General features: G+C 43.8%; 1 protein-coding gene across 1 annotated transcript in view; it reads right to left on the reverse strand.

Annotated features, from left to right (window-relative positions):
- Window positions 1–629: 629 nt before the first annotated feature.
- The window catches only part of HEG1 (heart development protein with EGF like domains 1), a 95,054-nt gene continuing 74,701 nt past the window's right edge, over window positions 630–20,982 (reverse strand). The window contains exons 17-19 of the mRNA XM_025875586.2: window positions 10,768–10,855; window positions 7,794–7,968; window positions 630–5,799 (exon numbers count right to left, since the gene is read on the reverse strand). Of these exons, the coding sequence (XP_025731371.2) occupies window positions 5,650–5,799; window positions 7,794–7,968; window positions 10,768–10,855 (413 nt within the window). The 3' untranslated portion in view covers window positions 630–5,649. The remainder of the gene's footprint in view (window positions 5,800–7,793; window positions 7,969–10,767; window positions 10,856–20,982) is intronic.

Genomic DNA, 20,982 nt, shown 5'->3' on the forward strand with positions numbered 1-20,982 from the left:
TCTCCATTCCAAGCTGTCTGATGGGCTGCAACCGTGATCTGATGTGCCCAAAGTTCACCTTCAGGCGCCAAGTTGACATGATTAGCCTCTCCTAGTGACCTAGCCACCTAGCTTCCGTCATAAAGCGTCTAGAGGCTCACCCATCCCTGCCATTAAAGGCACTGAAGGAAGCAAATAATTAATGAACATCCATCTAGCCAGACAGCCACATTCACTGGCCAGCGCAAGTGTAAGGCTCATGGCCCACTGTCTTAAAGTTCCACAGATTCTCCCTGCCATGGAGCACAGACATGCTTCCCGCCCCTCCCCTGCAAGGTGCTTGGGGGGTGGCATTCAGGGGGAAATGCTGAACATCTGAACTGGTTATCTATGCTCTCTGATCCATAGAAAGGAAAGTAACAAAAGCAGTTGTTAGACCTGAATTAGGTTTTTTATCATTTAGGTCAGTTTGTCCGTCCATCCATCCATCATCAAAAGTATATTTCTTCACTGTGCTGGGCACTGAGGATCCAGAAATGGCTCAATCCCTACATTTGCCACGTAAGAGTTCCCTGTACGGTTCCGCTGTTAACTCATGAAAGGTAACCTGCTGCACTCTGTTTGCTTGTTATTACGAGAAAAACACACAATGAAAATGATATTCATTTTATTGCATCATTTACTGACTAGAACGCCAGACTTAAAGTAGATATAAGTATAAAAATAACCAAATTCTTACAAATAATACTTTGCTGCTACAGTACTGAATAATTAGTGGAGGTGGCAATTATAATACAACTTTAAATAACATTCTCATAATGGTTTTAACACAATCAACCAGGGGCTAAGGTTTAAAGGTTTGCAAAAAGAAATTTGGGACAATGTGAAAACTCAAGAAGCTCATATTCCAGCTACATGCTTCATTTAACCATAAGTCCAGCAACACAAACATTAACAAAACTCACAACAACCCATAATGAAAGACCTTCTTTTTTTGAAGAAACAGGCCAAGGTAATACAGAAATCTGGGTTAGTTTCGCAGATAGACTGGTTCCATCCCACCCCTGTCCAGTCCCATCCTTCCTAGGCAAGAAGTCTGCATCTGCATTGCATGTCCCAAAAAAAGATAAAACCAGAATCTAGTAGGCAAATCCTTTGAAATGTCCTCTTAAAAAATGCGGAGGGGACAAAGCTGGTTAAGATCTCTCTTTATAGACCTAAATTGTCCCATGAATTTCACAGGCTTTTTTGTGAGCAGTTGATACCAAACAGGATGGATTATAACACTGCTGAAAAGATACCTTAGCACAACAAATTAACTGGAATTTAATATTTTAATATTTCTAGTCTTTTAACCAGTCTCCTTCTCTGGGGATTTCAAAAAAGAAAAAAAGAACACATACTCAAAAGACAACTCTACAAAACCCTATCTGTTTCCAAAAATGCACACAAGAACCTCAGAATGATGTTTTGTTGAGAAGGAGGAAATGACATGTCCCTTCTAATCCCCAAAAAGTCTTCACATAAAAAAAATATCTCTGACATTAAGGGCAGTTTTAAAAAAGACAGAAAATACTGAAATACTGAACCTTGCATTCTTCCTGTATCCAAAGAAGTGCCTAGTTTTGAAATCAGAGTAAGTATCTTAGAACAATGGGTCAGAACCCGACTTTGGGGCGTGCTAGGCTAAACTAAGCCAGGAGCAACTAGAATGCTCAGCTTTAGCTTCTCCAGGCAAAGTTCCCCAGCCTACCAGGCACCTGGGCATTTGGCCAGTGGGCAAGATGGCTTCATGGAGACCCCACAAAAGCCACATGTGAGGAATGACCCTAACGTGCCTGCTCTGGGAACTTCCACATCTGAATAAATACCATCCTTCAAAAACATTTTCTTGGGCAGCCATCCAGCCTTATACTACAAAGATGCTGCCCTTCTGTTGGGACCAACTTTAAGAATTACCTCTTCGAGAACTTAATAGTCACATCTTTGTTTATAATTCCAAATGCTAGCAGCCAGCTTGATCACACTATCCATTCAACAAATTTGGCTCTAAATGACTTAGCTGCTTCTGAAAATAAATTTTCGTCAAAGGAGGAAGATTTGTCAGCATTTAAGACATTCAACTGAATATGTTCACGACTCTGATCACGTTCACAAAAATATGCTTCCAATACAAGGCAAAGCAGCTCTCAGATGGGCATCTAAGTCTGGCTGCGTTTGTCAAAAACCCGGGTCATCACCTCACCCTTCCTACACCCAAAGCCATGTGCCAGTATACTTCTCGCTAAACACAAGCCACTCTTCTCTTAATGATGACCTCACGTGTCCAAGAAATAGATGCAATTATATGCAATGAACCCAAAAGGACCTTTTCAAAAAGGATTCATTTTTTTTTTTTGCATTTCATATCATTAGTTCAGTTAATGCTTAATAATAATAAGGTTCTTAAAAAAAAAAAAGTATATTGTAAGCCCACTCTCTCCTGCCCTCTTTGACATGTAATGTCTATTCGGGTGGTGAGGCATTCACCAGGAAGGCAAGAAAGGGAGAAGCGTTTGAATCCTGGCTCTCTAAGGCAAGATATTCATCCTCTCTGAGAGTTCACGTGTGCAAGAAACGGACACTCGCATGCACACTTCACCAGGGCGTGGTGAGGCCAAGGACCCTGCACAGAGCCTGGTCATGGGGGGGAACACCAGAGATTCTGGTCATGACAGGTAGACTTCATCAATGGTCTTCAGGGCCCTGGGCTGGCTCGTGGAGCCGAGAGGAAACGACAGGAGAAAGACTCCCTGGAGCTTAAACAAAACCCACAGTGGCCAGGAGGCTGGCAGGTGACCCCGTTCTGCTGAGTCATGGTGTGGTGCCGCCGCATGCTACAGGACACAAGGCTTCCTTTCGGCCCCGCCAGGCCCTCCAGAAGTTGAAGCCTCTCATGAGCAGTTAAGTGTCCCTTTTCCCTTCCACTTTCCCCTAGCCGTGGGGCCCCAACGAGACAGGACTGTGGCATTCCTGTGGGCACGAGTCACACATTCCAGGTGTAGGGGCTGACACGGAGCACCTGTGCCAGAAGTGAGGGCTTCTGCTTCCCAGGGGTGCACCCAGCCCTGTCCCTCCAGTCCAGAGGCTGCTCCTGTCCTCCTGGATGTTTGCCCTCAGCCCAGGCAGGGCCCTTTGGGAGGTATTAACCCCAGACAGGGGTGCAGCCAGCCTCCCCCTTCCTCATTCAGGGTGGGCAGCTAATGTGTAACTGGGTAATGGTCATGCTGTTTTCATGCCTTCTTAGACCCTCCTGCTCTTGAGATATCTGTTTCCCAACCCCACAGCCTCCTAGAAGTGAGATACATTTGAACCTAACATTGTCGGGGGCCTCCCTTTTTCACAGTAAAAGAAAAAGAACATTCTTAATCCACTTCACATGCACAAAACCTACTCACAGGAAAGCATTCTCGGAACTCACAAGACACTCTTTTCTGGACTTTGGGATTCTTCTCAAGAATGCTTTTGAGACAGCACACTCCCTTTTGTGTAGCTTATAGCTTCTGGTCCTGACACAGGAGATGATCTGTCAGCTGAGATAGCATCTGACACCTTTAGCTGAGTATGCTTGGGAATAGCCCCCCCACCGTGGCTCTGGGTTCTGGGGATGAGCAAGGATCTGCATCAAGAGTCAGGAAGCGAGGCCACCTCATGAGGGAGCCAAGTCTGTTGGCTAGGGTGAGCGGAGGGCAGGAGCTTGGAGCTCTCCAGGTAGATGTGAGACCAGAGGCTGTTTGCTTCCCCAGAGAGCTGCAAGACCCAAAGATTTCAGAAAGGTGATGCTCTGAAATTTGAAGTTGGCATCCGCTGACAAAAACAGAATTTGTATCTCAGGAGATGAGTCCAATGCAATGACTAAAAAGCATCACACCTGACTTGTGTTCCCGCTGCAGCAGGGTGATGGTGGCTCGTGGAGACCATGGGACACAGGAGTTGACACTTAAAATTCTAAGGACGAGGATTACATAACAGTAAGGGTGAGATACACTCTGAAGAGATAAAAAGAGAACTCTGAAGAAACAACCATGCCCAGGACAGAACTGTCCCCAAAGGCTAGACCGCTTCCAGAAATGTGGGTGCCCCTGAGCTCCAAGCTTCAGGGTGGGAATAATTCTTTACCACTGTGTTCTACTTCATCCCAAACCAGGATGTGTCAAAAGCACATGGCGGGAATAACAGCAGTTCCACAAGTAGCAGGTAAAGAGACCGTGCCCTGGGGATGCCCCCCCCACCCCCACAGGACCCATGTCACAGGCATAATAAATAAGACGTGGCATTTCCTTCCCAAAGGCAAACTCTCAACTCCTTAACTGGCCGGAAGTCTTTAGTTCTCCAATGCTGAGTTAAATTATGTTTCTGGAGGGAACTCGGCAGTAGTATAAAGGGGGACAAATTACTGCATGAGGGAAAATAAGTTATTTCTTCAGTGAATAAACAGCTCTGGGCCATTGGTTGAAAAGTGGACACTGAGTTTGTGGACAAGATGCGGGATAGGATCACAGAGGCCGCCCCAGGAGGGAAGCAGACTCATGGACGTGTGGCTCTGTCCCAGCTCTCAGGTCTTCCTCAGGAACCCGCACGGCTTCCCAAAGCGCGGGGGTTTCAGGAAGCGGAATGTGCCCGGTCAGCCCAGTCCTCTAGCCACATCCCGCTGCTTCTCCTTCAGTGGCGGAATACCTGCTCAGGCCCAGTCTGCATTCAGCTTCCCGTTTCTACTGCACAGACACAGCAGCTTCGGCCTCAGAGGGGGGGTCAGACTCCCCAGGACCGGCACTGGGCGATGCCCTCAGGGATGAGAAGCGCCCCACGGCCTGCGGCTCTATGACCCTCTGGGCCTTTTCCCCCCAGGGCCCCGAGCCTGGCGCTGCCTGCCCGGCCTCACTATGGGCAGTGGAAGGCCACTGATTAAAAGCAAATGTAACTTGTTTTGCCCTAATGCAGACTTACTTGAAAAAGTGAGAATTAACTGCAGAGGGAAAAAATAATCTTAAATAAATGTCACCTTGACTAAAAAATGGAGTACTGTATGCTCACCTGCAGCATCTCCAAACCTTAGTGGTATGTTCATCATCATCATCTGTTGTTTAGCATGGAGATACCGGGCAGGAAAACAACGAAAGAGCCTGTATTTTGCGGTAAATTAATCACCAGATCGAGGCCTATGGCAGTGTCTCAGGAAAAGAGGCCTTCTTTTTGGAACAGTCTTGGAAAAAATCTGAAAGGAGACCTCCCTATCCAATTTACTAAAGTGCAAACTAAGGAAAGACTGGGTCCTGGCGGAGGCGCCTGACGACTTGCCCTGGCTACGAGTCAGCCCATGGCCAGTGGCGGCTTTGGCACTCAGAGACTCCCAGTACTGGCCCACGTTCATGTTCACAGTAAGGGCGAAGGTGCCCAAGGAGCAGCCCTCAGTTCCACGTCCCAGATCCATCTGTGCCCTTCCCCTGCGGTCATGCCCCTCACGCCTGTCCCGCTTCCCGCTTGCCACTGGAGTGTGGCTCCAAGAGTCCTGGGGGCAGCCGGTGAGCACGCTCCCCCCTGCTGTAGTCCTCTGAGTGGGCTGAGACTCACGTCTGGTGGCGTGGTCATGGGCTTGCTCAGAGTGCTGGGCCCTCCCTCTCTCTTCCACACTTAGAAGTAGTCTCTTCTCCTGCTCTCATCACTGATGAAAGATGGGTTATACTGTCCAGGGAAAATGCACGAGTGCCGTGACCCCGGCAGTCCAGTGTAGGCCGGGTAGAGTCCATTGCGTTCAAGTTCAGGATTCCTTACACTTGTGGGCTGGTGGCCAGACAGAAAAGAAAAGAAGAAAAGTCCATTTATTATTTGTGGATTTAAATTTAATGGTTTTTTTCTTTGAAAAAAAAAAAAGAAAAAAGAATGCTATGTTTTAATAAACCTAAGACAGAGGCAGCTAACCAGAGTGGAGCAGGGTCTGACCTAGAAGTCGGGATCTCCCAGGCCCTCTCTTTGTGGAGCCTGGGATACCTTTGCTCATATTCTCAAAGGAGATCTTAAAAAAAAAAAAAAAAATTAACGATCAAGGGCAGCCCACCAACATAGGAAAAGACCTGGGCTAATTATCCTAATTATCATCAAGATTAATTATTACCTGATTATCTTGACTGTAAAAAAAAAAAGTGTCTTTCCCTGTGGAGCACTATGGCTTTAAATCCTCTCTGGCATTTAGCAGAACACCAATGTCCCTGCCACGAATGGGGAACTGACTTTTACAAGGACATAGGACCATGTGTCAAAGGTGGAGTTAGGACCCCAGAGCGGGAGGTCACCAGCGATTGGCAGCCGTCTCTGACCAGATCCCGGCCTAGCCCATCATGACTACCTAGCTGATGGGAATGACACGGCTACCTTGAGGAGGCCCTCAATGAGGCCCAGCAGGAGAAAATGCTTGCCTGGCAGAAATAAAACACTGGAGACAGCATATAATGAACGTGGATCCTAGGAGTGCCCAAAGTACACCTGAGGCCACTCTGAGGGACAGCCTTCTCACAGGGGGGCAGCTTCATGCCATAAGCATAGGCTCTGCTTCTATGGACTGCTCAGCCCATTTCTGAAAGGGAGATGGAGCTGGCTTAAGTTCTTGATTATTTCTACTTAAGGCAACTCTTGGGCTAACTCCATGGAAACACGGTGCGGTTGGTCCTCCGACGCCACGGGTCTGTCTGTCCCTATGTGATCCCGCCAGGAGCGGGGGAAGAGTCCCTAGCAAACGGTGTGAGGGTGCAGGCAAACCTGCTCACGCAGCAGACCCTGTAGATACCAGGCTGCCAGGCGAGTAACAGGGCTTCCCAGACGGAGAATACAGCAAAGCACTTGTGCGGAAACATCAACACTTAAACCCAGGGCTAGGTTTGTGTCTACGTTTATCTTTCCCCTTATTTCTTCTTGCTTTCCTCCAGTTTCAAGTTTTCCAAAGGGTCCAACAGAAACAACAGCTTCCTTAGCATGAACCCCTCCCATCCAAAGTCTGAACCCTTAGGGTTCATCCTCATAGCAACTAGCGGGGTTGTGACTTCTGTCACAGGGCTATTAAGTCCCCACGGGGCAAGGTTTCAGGTTTATTGCTACCTCAAAGAGGTCCACATGGGATGAGAAGTCACCGACGTCTGTTTACTTTTCAGGTCAGATAGCCCCGTTTGTGTTTGCCATGTGACGTCAAATGAACTGGGCAGCTCATGGGTTATTCGATGTGGGACAGAAGGAGCCAGGGTTCAAGGTGGTCTACCATCTTTCCAAATGCTGCAGTCCAGGGCTGGATGGAGCCAGCTGTGGAAGACCTATACTGAGTGAACATTCTCCTAAACCTCTGAGAAGTGCTTGCTGATGACGACACTGAGTTGTTCTCTTTATACCAGTTTCCAATCTCCCAACCACAGGAGATAAAGCATGGCATATAAGAGATGAAAATGCATGGGCCACAGGCTGAATATCACTAAATTCTTTCTGTTATCTTTCAGTTTCCAATCTTATAACTTAGAAGCAAATTTGGTCACAGGAAGGGTTATTGCTACAACCCCATAAAAGTAATGTGCTTGGTGGAAATAGCCTTCGTGATCTTGATGTCAAAACTAACAAATACCATGCAAATAGATTGTAAGTAAATTGAATACTAAATTATGTAAATAAGAGGCTCAGGCCACCATTCTCTTTAACACTTAAGCAGCTGAAGTATCTTAATTTTACTACAAAACACAATCCCTGTACTTCTCAGAGGGAATCAGAGCCTGAGTTGCCCTGGGCACAGCGATACGCACCGAGTAATATACATCCGTCATCTGGAGGAGGTTTTTGGTACTTCCATTCTCATGCATTTCAATAGCTTCTCGGCCCCATTCTTGGGAGCGAGGGTTTTTGGGGTACTCAGCATATGGGGACATTTGGAAATCTCCACTTTTGAAGATGAGTTTGCTTATGTCATTTTTACTCTTTCTGTGGAATGGAAAATAGTTGACAATTTAAATGAACAAGTTCTGTAAAGAAATGATATCTATGAAAGCACGTTTTATTATTTTAGAAGGTAAATTAGACGGAAAGCTACATTACATTCTTTTGTAAATGCCCACTGAAAAATGGCATTATTGTTATATTTTGCCTAAAACAAGTAAAAATGCAATTAGATGCAAAAAAAATGCAAAAAAAATCTTCCAACTGGAAGAGACAGGTTACCACGGACAGAGAGGACGAACACAGCTATCTATAGTGAAGCAGTCTTTTGCAGGGGAAAGAGGTCGCTGCATCTTGGGGGCAGCCAGGGAAATCAGAGTCATAAATTCCCAGAATGCTGGAGCCAAAGGCCTTTAGGATTTTATAATCCAATGGTTCTAAACCTGCCTGAGCATCAGAATGTACATGGAAGCTTGTAGGTCCCACCAAGATTTACTAAGAAAGGAGCTCTGGGGATGGGATGGCTCTGGCTTCGCAAAAAGATGAGACTTGTTCTCCAGGTCACACTTTGCTACTAGCAAAGCTGGGACAAGAGTACAGGCCTCCTACCTCGCCAGCCAGGGCCCTTTAACCACATGAAGCTACTCCACTGATCATAAAACCAGTCTGTCTCATTTGCAAAAATGACCACCTGTTTGTTTTACCCATACATATTCTCATTTCCGCAGGTCAAGGAAAGCCCAGGACAAGCCCCTACTTGTCAGAGTTCCCTGGCTGGAAATGGCGGAAATATGTGTGATTTACCTATGTAATGGGCCTAGGATCAGACATTTTTAGTTATATTTGCTCTGGGTAAGATAATCTGAAGTTTCTTCCTTCTTACCTCACTTTCCTATAAATAAACTTTCCGGGAAGGCACAAAATGACTCAGGGTCATAAAACCAAATGTCCAGCATGTGCCTTAGGCGTTGTCCCTTCTTGTAAGTTCAAGAACAGACCTGCCACTGTGTTGCTCCCTGGAGGGTGGGGCATCCGTTTTCAAACAATGACTTAACTAATTCACGACTACCTTCCCTTTTGCCAAAGCCCATAGTCACCGGCTCCTTCTCCGGGTGGTCACACTACCTGGTTCTCGAACACTTAGCAAATATGAGGCTTACATCCCCTTGGGGCCTCTAGCTTCTAGTCTCCTACCCCGGATTTTATTTCCACTCATAGTTTGATGATCTGGTGGCAACTCTGCCAATGACAGGTAAACGCAGTAGCACGAGGCCTGCAGTCCCGGATGTGGGCGGTCAGGGCAAGCTGCTCTCTGCAGCCTCACTGGAGGTCAAAGATATCCTCCAATGTCCTTCATATCAACGGTCGAAATATAACTTGCTCTTTCGGTGGGTTCCCTCCATCTGTTATATCAGAAAAATTCCTGCCATTTATAATCATCTAAATCAAAAGCCACAGTTTTCCCTTATCTGACTAGATGATTACCGAGAAAGGGGACCAACTTCTTCCTTACTCTTCCTTTTCCCGGTTGCACTGACTTCCAAGAAGCCCAGAGCCAAGCATACTGCTGAGTGTCCTCTCACCCCATGTGCCTGCTACAGCTTGCTTACTGCCAAAATAGCTCAGCTAACCCCTCCACCTTTGTTTGCTTCTAAATTTGCCCACTTGAAGTATGTAAGCCAATGGTTTTAGTATATTCAGACCTGTGCAGCCATCCTCACAATCCATTTTTACAACAGTTTCATCACCCTAAAAAGAAACCCCTTACCCCTTACTCCCCAGTTCCCACCCCCCACCTGCCAGCCCTAGGCAATCACTAAGCTACCTTCTGTCCCTATTAGATTTGCCTATTTTGGACATTTCATATAAACGGAATCATACAATAGGTGGTCTTTTGTACATGTTTGTGTGTGAACACACATACTCACTTCTCGTGGTATGTATGTCAGAGTGGAGGTGCTGGGTCATATGGCGACACTGTGTTTAACATCCTGAGGAACTGACAAGACTTTTTCAGAGGGGCTGCACCATTTTATGTTTCCGCCAGCAGAGTAGGAGCGTTCTAATTCTTCCACAGCCTCACCAATGCTTGCTGTTTCCTTGGTTTTTTTTTTATTTTTTATTTAAATTCAATTAATTAACATATAATATATTACTGGTTTCAGAGCTGGTGGTCAGTGAGTCATCAGTCTTATATGTTAACACCCAGTGCCCATTACATCACATGCCCTCCTTAATGTCCATCACCCAGTTACCCCATCCCCCCACTCCCCTCTTGTTTTTTAAATACGCATCTTAGTGGGTTTCCCAATTTTGCTTGTATTTCCCTGATGGCTAATGATGCGGAGCATCCTTTCATGTGCTTCCTGGCCATTTGTTCATCTCCTTTGGTGAAATGCCTATTCAAGTTCTTTGCCCATTTTTAAATGAGGTTGCCTTTTTATTATTGAGTTGTAAGAATTCTTTATATATTCTAGACACAAGTCCCTTAGTAGAAATATGATTTTCAGATACTTTCTCCTGTTCCCTAGGTTGTGTTTTCACTTTCTTGATAGGGTTCTTTGAAGCACAGGAGTTTTTAATTTTGATGACGTCCAATCTATCACTTTTTTCTTGCTTGTGCTTGGGGATATTCTTTTTTAGTAAAGGAAATAAGAGTCCTGATTATTGTCTTTTCTCAATGGCACTATCTATCAAGAATTTCCTTTTCTCCTTTTTTAATGGTTCAGTCATACAGGATGATTTAATACTGTAAACCACCCCAAACATTCTTTAAAATAAACACTGACCCTTGCTTAGCAGAGGCAAAGAGAATTAGAATGTGAACCCCCGTCACTCACTCACCGGCAGCAGGTAACAATCAGCGCGATGCCTAGAATAAGAAGCAGCCCACCTCCTGCTGCTGCGATCACCACGGTGATCAGCTGATAAGCTAAACAGGGTCAAAAAGGAGAAAAGTGGACAGGTAAGAGGTAATGAAGAAATAAATGAATACAAAAGAATAGTTCCCCTCCTCACCCCACAGCTATGACTGTGCACCTCAGCTAGTGACAGGCTAGCTCTGGCATTTGCTCTGTTAGAGGGTGGCAGGATATGCCACCCAAAATATTCCTCTTTGGCATGCTTATTATTTTGAACTGATTATTTTCGGGAAACCGTGACTCAGGAGAAGCTCTGAAAACAGTTTTGTAAAGGAGATTTACATTAGAAAAGGGGCCTGTACCAGGAAGGCAGCTCTGACCAGAGATCACCTTTTCACCAGAGAGCCTGAGGTTTGGGCAGCACAGCCTTTGTTTACCAAACAGTTCCTCCTCTCACTTTGCCTGGTGGCTTCCCACCCCCACCCTTGGCAGCTGCGGACACCTAGTCCTTTCCTTAACTCAGAAGGGTGCAGAAGCCTCAGATATCCGGCTGCCTTTGCGTCTCATATCTCTGTGGTTCTCCTGTGTGTGCTCTGTAATTAAAATTGTTTTCTTTTTCTCCTGTTAATCTGTCTTTTATTGAGGGGCGGAGGTAGAGTTCTAGAACGGTAGAGGGAAAATTGTTTTTCCTCCCCTGCCTGCACTGTTTGGAGAAGACTTCTTTCTCAGCCACTCCTAGAACACTGGATGGAACCCAAATTCTACCTGTAGACCAGCCCCGAGATCACGTTCACCAATGCATGGTAAAAAGAGAAAACTAAAGGACATGCATGAAGTTTTCAAAAACTAACTCTGTTTTTTTTTAATTTTTTATTGTTATGTTAATCACCATATATTACATCATTAGTTTTTGATGTAGTGTTCCATGATTCATTGTCTGTGCATAACACCCAGTGCTCCACGCAGAACGTGCCCTCTTTAATAGCCATCACCAGGCTAACCCATCCCCCCACCCTCCTCCCCTCTAGAACCCTCAGTTTGTTTTTCAGAGTCCATCATCTCTCATGGTTCGTCTCCCCCTCTGACTTACTCCCCTTCATTCTTCCCCTCCTGCTATCTTCTTTTTCTTTTTTCTTAACATATGTTGCGTTATTTGTTTCAGAAGTACAGATCTGTGATTCAACAGTCTTGCACAATTCACAGCGCTCGCCATAGCACATACCCTACCCACTGTCTATCACCCAGCCACCCCATCCCTCCCACCCCCCACCACTCCAGCAACACTCAGTTTGTTTCCTGAGATTAAGAATTCCTCATATCAGTGAGGTCATATGATACATGTCTTTCTCTGATTGACTTATTTCACTCAGCATAACACCCTCCAGTTCCATCCACGTTGTTGCAAATGGCAAGATCTCATTCCTTTTGATGGCTGCATAATATTCCATTGTGTATATATACCACTTCTTCTTTATCCATTCATCTGTCGCTGGACATCTTGGCTCTTTCCACAGTTTGGCTATTGTGGACATTGCTGCTATAAACATCAGGGTGCATGTACCCCTTCGGATCCCTACATTTGTATCTTTGTGGTAAATACCCAGCAGTGCAATTGCTGGATCGTATGGTAGCTCTATTTTCAACTGTTTGAGGAACCTCCATACTGTTTTCCAGAGTAGCTGCACCAGCTTGCATTCCCACCAACAGTGTAGGAGGGTTCCCCTTTCTCCGCATCCCCGCCAGCATCTGTCGTTTCCTGACTTGTTAATTTTAGCCATTCTGACGGGTGTGAGGTGGTATCTCATTGAGGTTTTGACTTGGATTTCCCCGATGCCGAGCGATGCTGAGCACTTTTTCATGTGTCTGTTGGCCATTTAGATGTCTTCTTTGGAAAAATGTCTGTTCATGTCTTCTGCCCATTTCTTGATTGGATTATTTGTTCTTTGGGTGTTGAGTTTGATAAGTTCTTTATAGATTTTGGATACTAGCCCTTTATCTGATATGTCATTTGCAAATATTTTCTCCCATTCTGTAGGTTGTCTTTTGGTTTTGTGGACTGTTTCTTTTGCTGTGCAAAAGCTTTTAATCTTGATGAAATCCCAAAAGTTCATTTTTGCCCTTGCTTCCCTTGCCTTTGGCGATGTTTCTAGGAAGAAGTTGCTGCGGCTGAGGTCGAAGAGGTTGCTGCCTGTGTTCTCCTTTAGGATTTTGATGGACTCCTGTCTCACATTTAGGTCTTTCAACCATTTGGAGTCTATTTTTGTGTGTGGTGTAAGGAAATGGTCCAGTTTCATTCTTCTGCATGTGGCTGTCCAATTTTCCCAACACCATTTGTTGAAGAGACTGTCTTTTTTCCATTGGACATTCTTTCCTGCTTTGTCAAAGATGAGTTGACCATAGAGTTGAGGGTCCATTTCTGGGCTCTCTATTCTGTTCCATTGATCTATGTGTCTGTTTTTGTGCCAGTACCATACTGTCTTGATGATGACAGCTTTGTAATAGAGCTGGAAGTCCGGAATTGTGATGCCGCCAGCTTTGCTTTTCTTTTTCAATATTCCTCTGGCTATTTGGGGTCTCTTCTGGTTCCATACAAATTTTAGGATTCTTTGTTCCATTTCTTTGAAAAAAGTGGATGGTATTTTGATGGGGATTGCATTGAATGTGTAGACTCCTCTAGGTAGCATTGACATCTTCACAATGTTTGTTCTTCCAATCCATCAGCATGGAACGTTTTTCCATTTCTTTGTGTCTTCTTCAATTTCTTTCATGAGTATTTTATAGTTTTCTGAGTACAGATCCTTTGCCTCTTTGGTTAGATTTATTCCTAGGTATCTAATGGTTTTGGGTGCAATTGTAAATGGGATAGACTCCTTGATTTGTCTCTCTTCTGTCTTGTTGTTGGTGTATAGGAATGCCACTGATTTCTGTGCATTGATTTTATATCCTGCTACCTGACTGAATTCCTGTATGAGTTCTAGCAGTTTTGGGGTGGAGTCTTTTGGGTTTTCCACATACAGTATCATATGATCTGCAAAGAGTGAGAGTTTGACTTCCTCCTTGCCGATTTGGATGCCTTTGATTTCTTTTTGTTGTCTGATTGCTGTGGCTAGGACTTCTAATACTATGTTGAATAGCAGTGGTGAGAGTGGACATCCCTGCCGCATTCCTGACCTTAGGGGAAAAGCTCTCAGCTTTTCCCCATTAAGAATGATATTTGCTGTAGGTTTTTCATAGATGGCTTTTATGATATTGAGGTATGTACCCTCTATCCCTATACTCTGAAGAGTTTTGATCAAGAAAGGATGCTGTACTTTGTCAAATGCTTTTTCTGCATCTATTGAGAGGATCATATGATTCTTGTTCTTTCTTTTGTTCTTCTTTTGTTAATGTATCACGTTGATTGATTTGCGGATGTTGAACCAACCTTGCAGCCCAGGGATAAATCCCACTTGGTCGTGGTGAATAATCCTTTTAATGTACTGTTGGATCCTATTGGCTAGTATTTTGGTGAGAATTTTTGCATCCATGTTCATCAAGGATATTTGGTCTGTAATTCTCCTTTTTGATGGGGTCTTTGTCTGGTTTGGGGATCAAGGTAATGCTGGCCTCATAAAATGAGTTTGGAAGTTTTCCTTCCATTTCTATTTTTTGGAACAGTTTCAGGAGAATAGGCATTAATTCTTCTTTAAATGTCTGATAGAATTCCCCTGGGAAGCCATCTGGCCCTGGGCTTTTGTTTATTGGGAGATTTTTGATGACTGCTTCAATTTCCTTAGTGGTTATAGGTCTGTTCAGGTTTTCTATTTCTTCCTGGTTCAATTTTGGTAGTTGATACATCTCTAGGAATGCACCCATTTCTTCCAGGTTATCTAATTTGCCGGCACAGAGTTGCTCATATGTTTTTATAATTGTTTGTATTTCTTTGGTGTTGGTTGTGATCTCTCCTCTTTCATTCATGATTTTGTTGATTTGGGTCATTTCTCTTTTCTTTTTGATAAGTCTGGCCAGGGGTTTATCAATCTTGTTAATTCTTTCAAAGAACCAGCTCCTAGTTTCGTTGATCTGTTCTACTGTTCTTTTGTTTTCTACTTCATTGATTTCTACTCTGATCTTTATTATTTCTCTTCTCCTGCTGGGTTTAGGTTTTATTTGCTGTTCTTTCTCCAGCTCCTTTAGGTGTAGGGTTAGGTTGTGTATTTGAGACCTTTCTTGTTTCTTGAGAAAGGCTTGTATTGCTATATACTTTCCTCTCAGGACTGCCTTTGCTGTATCCCAAAGATTTTGAACAGTTGTGTTTTCATTTTCATTGGTTTCCATGAATTTTTTTAATTCTTCTTTAATTTCCTGGTTGACCCATTCATTCTTTAGTAGGATGCTCTTTAGCCTCCATGTATTTGAGTTCTTTCCGACTTTCCCCTTGTGATCGGGTTCTAGTTTCAAAGCATTGTGGTCTGAAAATATGCAGGGAATAATCCCAATCTTTTGGTACCGGCTGAGACCTGATTTGTGACCTAGGATGTGATCAATTCTGGAGAATGTTCCATGGGCACTAGAGAAGAATGTGTATTCCGTTGCTTTGGGATGGAATGTTCTGAATATGTCTGTGAAGTCCATTTGGTCCAGTGTGTCATTTAAAGTCTTTATTTCCTTGTTGATCTTTTGCTTAGAGGATCTGTCCATTTCAGTCAGGGGGGTGTTAAAGTCCCCCACTATTATTGTATTGTTGTCAATGTGTTTCTTCGCTTTTGTTATTAATTGCCTTATAAAATTGGCTGCTCCCATGTTCGGGGCATAGATATTTACAATTGTTAGATCTTCTTGTTGGATAGACCCTTTAAGTAGGATATAGTGTCCCTCTTCATCTCTTATTACAGTCTTTGGTTTAAAATCTAATTTGTCTGATATAAGGATTGCCACCTCAGCTTTCTTTTGGTGTCCATTAGCATGGTAAATGGTTTTCCACCCCCTCACTTTCAATCTGGGGGTGTCTTTGGGTCTAAAATGAGTCTCTTGCAGACAGCGTATTGATGGGTCTTGTTTTTTAATCCAATCTGATAGCCTGTGTCTTTTGATTGGGGCATTTAGCCCATTTACATTCAGGGTAACTATTGAAAGATATGATTACCTGTAAGGTGACTGTTACTGTATATTGTCTGTGTTCCTTTCTGATCTATGCTGCTTTTAGGCTCTCTCTTTGCTTAGAGGACCCCTTTCAACATTTCTTGAAGGGCTGATTTCGTGTTTGCAAATTCCTTTAGTTTTTGTTTGTCCTGGAAGCTTTTTATCTCTCCTTCAATTTTCAATGAGAGCCTAGCCGGATATAGTATTCTTGGCTGCATATTTTTCTCGTTTAGTGCTCTGAAGATCTCATGCCATTCCTTTCTGGCCTGCCAGGTCTCTGTGGATAGGTCTGTTGCCAATCTAATATTTCTACCATTGTAGGTTACATATCTCTTCTCCTGAGCTGTTTTCAGGATTTTCTCTTTGTCTCTGAGATTCGTAAGTTTTACTATTAGATGTCGGGGTGTTGACTTATTTTTATTGATTTTGAGGGGGTTCTCTGTGCCTTCTGGATTTTGATGCCTGTTTCCTTCCTCACATTAGGAAAGTTCTCTGCTATTATTTGCTCCAATATACCTTCTGCGCCTCTCTCTCTTTCTTCTTCTTCTGGGATCCCAATTATTCTAATGTTGTTTCGTCTTATCATATTGCTTATCTCTCAAATTCTGCCCTCGTGATCCTGTAGTTGTTTCTCTCTTTTTCTCAGCCTCTTTATTTTCCATCATTTGGTCTTCTATATTGCTGATTCTCTCTTCTGCCTCATTTATCCTAGCAGTTAGTGCCCCCATTTTTGATTGCACCTCATTAATAGCCTTTTTGATTTCGACTTGGTTAGATTTTAGTTCTTTTATTTCTCCAGAAAGGGTTTCTCTAATAACTTCCATGCTTTTTTCAAGCCCAGCTAGTATCTTTAAAGTCATGATTCTGAACTCTAGGTCCTACATCATACTAATGTCCGTATTGAGTAGGTCCCTGGTTGACAGTACTACCTCTTGTTCTTTTTGCTGAGGTGATTTTTTTCGTCTTGTCATTTTGTCCAGAGGAGAATAGATGAATGAGAGAACAAAATGCTAACAGGTTAACAACGTCCCCAGCAAATATACTCTCTACAAATCAGAAAAGACCTGAAACCAGGGGAAAAGAAAGGGAAAGAAAGAAAAAAGAAAGTGGAAAAAAAAAACACAAAAAGAAAAAGATAAAAACAAAAAGAGAACAATACAAAAAAAACAAAATATGATCAAATATGATCAGGCTAGTGCATAGATCAGTGCCACACACTAGATTTTGGGCGTATTTTGGTCTGTTAGAAAAAAGTGCCTCCTAAAATTTTAAAGGAAGAAAGGCTTATATATGTACAAAATAAGGGTTGATACAATGAAGGGATGGAAGATGACTGTAAAGATAAAAATTATAAAAGATTTTATAAAAGGAATTGATAAGTTGTTTGAAAAAGAAAGAAGATTTAAAAAAAAAGGAAAAAAAAGGAGAGAATGTGATCAGGCAGGAGACTAGAACAAAGCCATACACTAGTGATTTAGGGTATATTTTGATCTGTTAGAAGAAACTGTATCTTAAAGTTTTAAAGAGAGAACAACTTACATATATATGCCAAAAATAAGGGCATATTAGAGTCATATTAGAGTCATATTTTTAGAGTCATGACTCTAAAAATGAAAAATAACAATGTTTTTTTAAAAAAGGGATTGATAAGATGTTGGTTGAAAAAGGGAAAACGAAAAATTAAAAAAAACAGTTAAAAAAATTAACTTTGAAAAACTAATGAATCATAGTAAAAAAAAGCCATGAATTCTATGTGCAGTTCCCCTAGCGCTGGAGTTCTCCCGTTCTCCTTGATTGGTAAGCTTGGTCTTGGCTTGCTGGCAGTTCCTGCTGATCTTCTGGGGGAGGGGCCTGGTGCCATGGTTCCCAAATGTCTTTGCCGGAGGCGTAATTGCCCCGCCCTTGTCGGTCGGGCTAAGCAAGCTGCTCAGGTTTGCTCTCAGGAGGTTTTGTTCCCTGCAAGCTCTCGTACAGCTTTGGAGGACCAGGGTGAAAATGGTGGCCTCCCAATCTCCACCCGGAGGAGCTGGGAACTCGGGGCCCCACTCCTCAGTGCGCCCCCAGAGAAAAGCAGTCACTCTCGTCTCCCCGGTCTCCGGCCGCACTCCGTGCTCACCCGGCCTGTGACCGAGTGTTTCTATCTCTGGCACCCGACCCTGTGTGGAGTCTCCAAACCCAGCAGATCCCCGCGGTGCCCTCCCGCGCCGGGGGAGGAAGGGGAGTCTCCCCAGCTCTGCCGCTTGTTGGGTCCCTGCTGGAGGAGCAGTGGCCCGACTGGGCCGTGAATCACAGTTTATGGCAACCCCGAGCTGAGAGCCCGCGACTCGGCTCCATCTCTGCAGCCGGCTTCCCCGCTCCGATACCTGGGAGCTCTGCTGCCCTCAGGCACCCCCGGTTTTTCTGTGACCCAGAGGGTCCTGAGACCACACTCTCCCGGGAGGGTTCCACCCCCCGCTTAGCCACTGGAGCGACATCCCTCAGCGGAGCCGACTTCTAAAAGTTCCGATTTTGTGCTCCGCGGCTCTATCACTTGCCAGAAACAGCCAACGGAGGCCCCCTCCCCTGCTGGCTAGCCTCCCGAATATCGCCTTGGATTCACTTCTCCACACGTCCTACCTTCCAGTAAGTGGTCGCTTCTCTGTTCAGAGAGTTGTTGCTACTCTCTTCTTCGATCTCCTATTGAGTTCGTAGGTGTTCAGAATGGTTTGATCCCTATCCAGCAGAATTCCTGAGACCAGACGAAATCCAGGTCTCCTACTCCTCCGCCGTCTTGCTCCGCCCCCTTCTGTTTGGTTTTAATAACAGTTCTATCTTCTAAGATTCTATCCTTCCTACTTTTTTTCCCCTCATTTAAGATGGGCACATTTCATTATGTGTACATTATGCCTCCAGTAAAGTGTTTTTTGTTTGTTTGCTTTGTTTTTTAAGTAATGGAGAAAAGAATTATTTCTTGGCTACTTACCACCCTTTGGTGTTGTTTCTACATTTTTTGAATTAATGGTGATATAGTAGATATAAAATATTAGCAGTCATATTAGTAAGCACACACATATGTAATGAACAATATTAAAATTTTAATTGGTTTTATACCTGTGTATTTCTGGCAAACTGATATTTTCAATAAAGTCTACTAAGTATTCAGATTGATTTTTGTTGTTGTGGAAATATATTTGTTCTCTGGTTGTAAGGGGCAGGATTTCAAAAAAGGGCCAATAATCAGATTTTCTATAGTAAATTACATCTGGAACCATGCTCTCTAGGTATTCAGGTAAAGTCACAGTAATGCACAGAGCTGACAGCAAGTAGACTGTGTAATAAAAGCAAATAGAAGCTGTCCAACCGTTTACCTATCATTTATTTAAATAAATAGCACAGAAACCTGATTATCTTGAAAAACCATCGGTATTAAGACATATAGGAAACAAAGCCAAACCATGGAATAAGGTAATTCTCTCCTTCACCTCCTGACACATGTATTCAAGCTTCACTTTTAACAAAATCTCTTGAATCTGTTGACGTTTCTTTATCCCCACCTACACCACCCTAAAACACCATCAACTCTTGACCCGGCAACTGCAACCACCTCCCAACTCACCTTTCTGTGCCCAGTCTTGCCCATTCCTTTAAAAAAACAAGTCTGATCATGCCATTTCTCTGCTTTAAAATCCTACACTGACTTCCTTTGTTCCAAATGAAAGACGGAAGTCTGCTCCTGCTTAGCCCTCCACACCAAGTTCAAATTTTCCCACTTTCAGCAAAACAAGCAGGCGCTCATTTTAGAAGTGACCCTTGACAGTTGTGGCAGAGTCCTCTTTGGAACAAGCAGTTGTTTTTTTTTTTAAGATTTATTTTTTTTTTATTTGAGAGAGAGAGAGAGAGACAGAGTTCGTGCAAGCGGGGTGGGGGGTGGGCAGAGAGAGAGAGAGAGAGAGAGAAGGAAGGAAGCAGACTCCTCCTTGGGTGGGGAGCCAGATCGGGGGCTGGATCCCAGGACCCTGAGATCAGGCCCTGAGCTGAAATCAAGACTTGGATGCTTAACTGACTGAGCCGCCCCAGGCGCCCCTGGAACACGCAGTTTTGTCTAAAGAAAGGCACAGATGGAGTAGGCCAGTACTTCTCAAACTGTCTGTGGCCAAGAACCAGTCCTGAAAGCCAGAAGACCTCATGCACATGAGCATAAATGTCCAGGAGGGGATCCTACCGAAACGTTCACAGAGGTTGGCACTGCCTCGGGAAATCATGGCTAACTTCTACTTTCTTCTTTGTGCTTTCCTATACTTCCCAACTGTTACTCATATGATTACGCACACACACACACACACACACGCTCTCTTTCTCTCTTACAACCTCCTCTCAACCTAGAAATTGTGTGTGTATACACATACATACAACATATACATATAATTTATTTTATATATATATGTATGCTTTTTTAGAGTATGTTTGATGCTCTTTGGCAGTTAGGTCTTATTACTGGGAACTTGTACTTGGAACAGCTTATGGACAAGATAACCCAGATTTTTTTTTCTCATGTCTGCCATCAAGTCACTTCATGAACTACAACTGATCTTTTGAACCTAAGACTGACTTTGAATTTATTATGAGGCCACATAATGATCACAAGTGCATGGCATTTAGGGACACCTGGGTGGCTCAGTTGGTTAAGCATCTGCCTTCAGCTCAGGTCATGGTCCTGGGGTCCCGGGACGGAGCTCTGCGTGGGGCTCTGCTCAGTGGGGAGCCTGCTTATCCCTCTCCCTCTGCTTTTTCCCCTGCTTGTGCTCTATCTCTGGGTGTCAAATAAATAAAATAAAATCTTTAAACAAACAAACAAACAAACAAGTGCATGGGATTTGAATCAACATCAACTATAACATTTATAGTTTTGTGGGTGCTCTGAATGTTTATTTATTAGGGTGAGACAGAAGACAGGGAATGTCATCTTAGGCTTATCTGTCCTATCCTTTCTAGTTTGAAGAGATTCTCCAGAATGATGAACCTGGAATTCTTAGTCTTCCTCTTTAACATTTGTTGATATTTCACAGTCTTTATCTTTTCTTGATTCTTTTTGTGGTTT

This window comes from Callorhinus ursinus, unplaced genomic scaffold, assembly GCF_003265705.2.
Source record: "Callorhinus ursinus isolate GAN/ISIS: 27379988/994484 unplaced genomic scaffold, GSC_fseal_2.0 scaffold1, whole genome shotgun sequence".
NCBI classification, from domain to species: Eukaryota; Metazoa; Chordata; class Mammalia; order Carnivora; family Otariidae; genus Callorhinus; species Callorhinus ursinus.